The sequence below is a fragment of the Sinocyclocheilus anshuiensis genome, unplaced genomic scaffold, assembly GCF_001515605.1.
Source record: "Sinocyclocheilus anshuiensis isolate Anshui unplaced genomic scaffold, SAMN03320099.WGS_v1.1 C31888278, whole genome shotgun sequence".
In the NCBI taxonomy this organism is placed as follows: domain Eukaryota; kingdom Metazoa; phylum Chordata; class Actinopteri; order Cypriniformes; family Cyprinidae; genus Sinocyclocheilus; species Sinocyclocheilus anshuiensis.
In genome coordinates this window covers 1-560 of record NW_015606546.1, presented here as the reverse complement: position 1 = coordinate 560, position 560 = coordinate 1, and the positions used below count along the sequence as shown (strand labels likewise).

Here is a 560-nt window from a genome sequence, read left to right as displayed (position 1 = left end):
GCTTCGTGAGGGCACTGGCCGAGCTGCATCACCAGCACATGCCCAACGTCACGTCGGCTCCCCGAACCACCATCAACAACAGCATGGCACCCGTTTCGTCCATGGCAGGTGGCGCGGTGTACAGTTCATCCATGCGCTCCGACCCGCCCGTGTACGCGGACCTGAACACTTTCAACCCCGCCATCAGCACCACCAACCCAGCGATGAACTACACGAGTGCCCCGCCGCAGCACACCGTGAGCACGCAGCTGCCCGTCCAGCACCCGCGGCTTCAGGCGCTGAAAGAGGAGCCCCAAACGGTGCCCGAGATGCCCGGCGAGACCCCACCTCTCTCCCCCATCGACATGGAGAGCCAGGAGCGGATTAAAGCCGAGAGAAAGCGGATGAGGAACCGAGTCGCCGCATCCAAATGCCGGAAGAGGAAACTTGAGAGGATCTCCCGGCTGGAGGATAAAGTCAAGACCCTGAAGTCCCAGAACTCCGAGCTGGCGTCTACCGCAAACATGCTGCGCGAGCAAGTGGCCCAGCTCAAGCAGAAAGTCATGAACCACGTCAACAGC

At 61.6% G+C, this 560-nt stretch overlaps 1 protein-coding gene across 1 annotated transcript; it reads left to right on the top strand.

The window, feature by feature from the left end:
* Positions 1-5: 5 nt before the first annotated feature.
* LOC107682222 (transcription factor AP-1-like) lies at positions 6-557 on the top strand (the record flags this gene model as incomplete). The annotated part of the gene is made up of 1 exon (XM_016478541.1): positions 6-557. A coding segment is annotated over one exon (552 nt), but the record flags the coding sequence as incomplete, so codon positions are not given.
* Between the last annotated feature and the right edge of the window lie 3 nt (positions 558-560).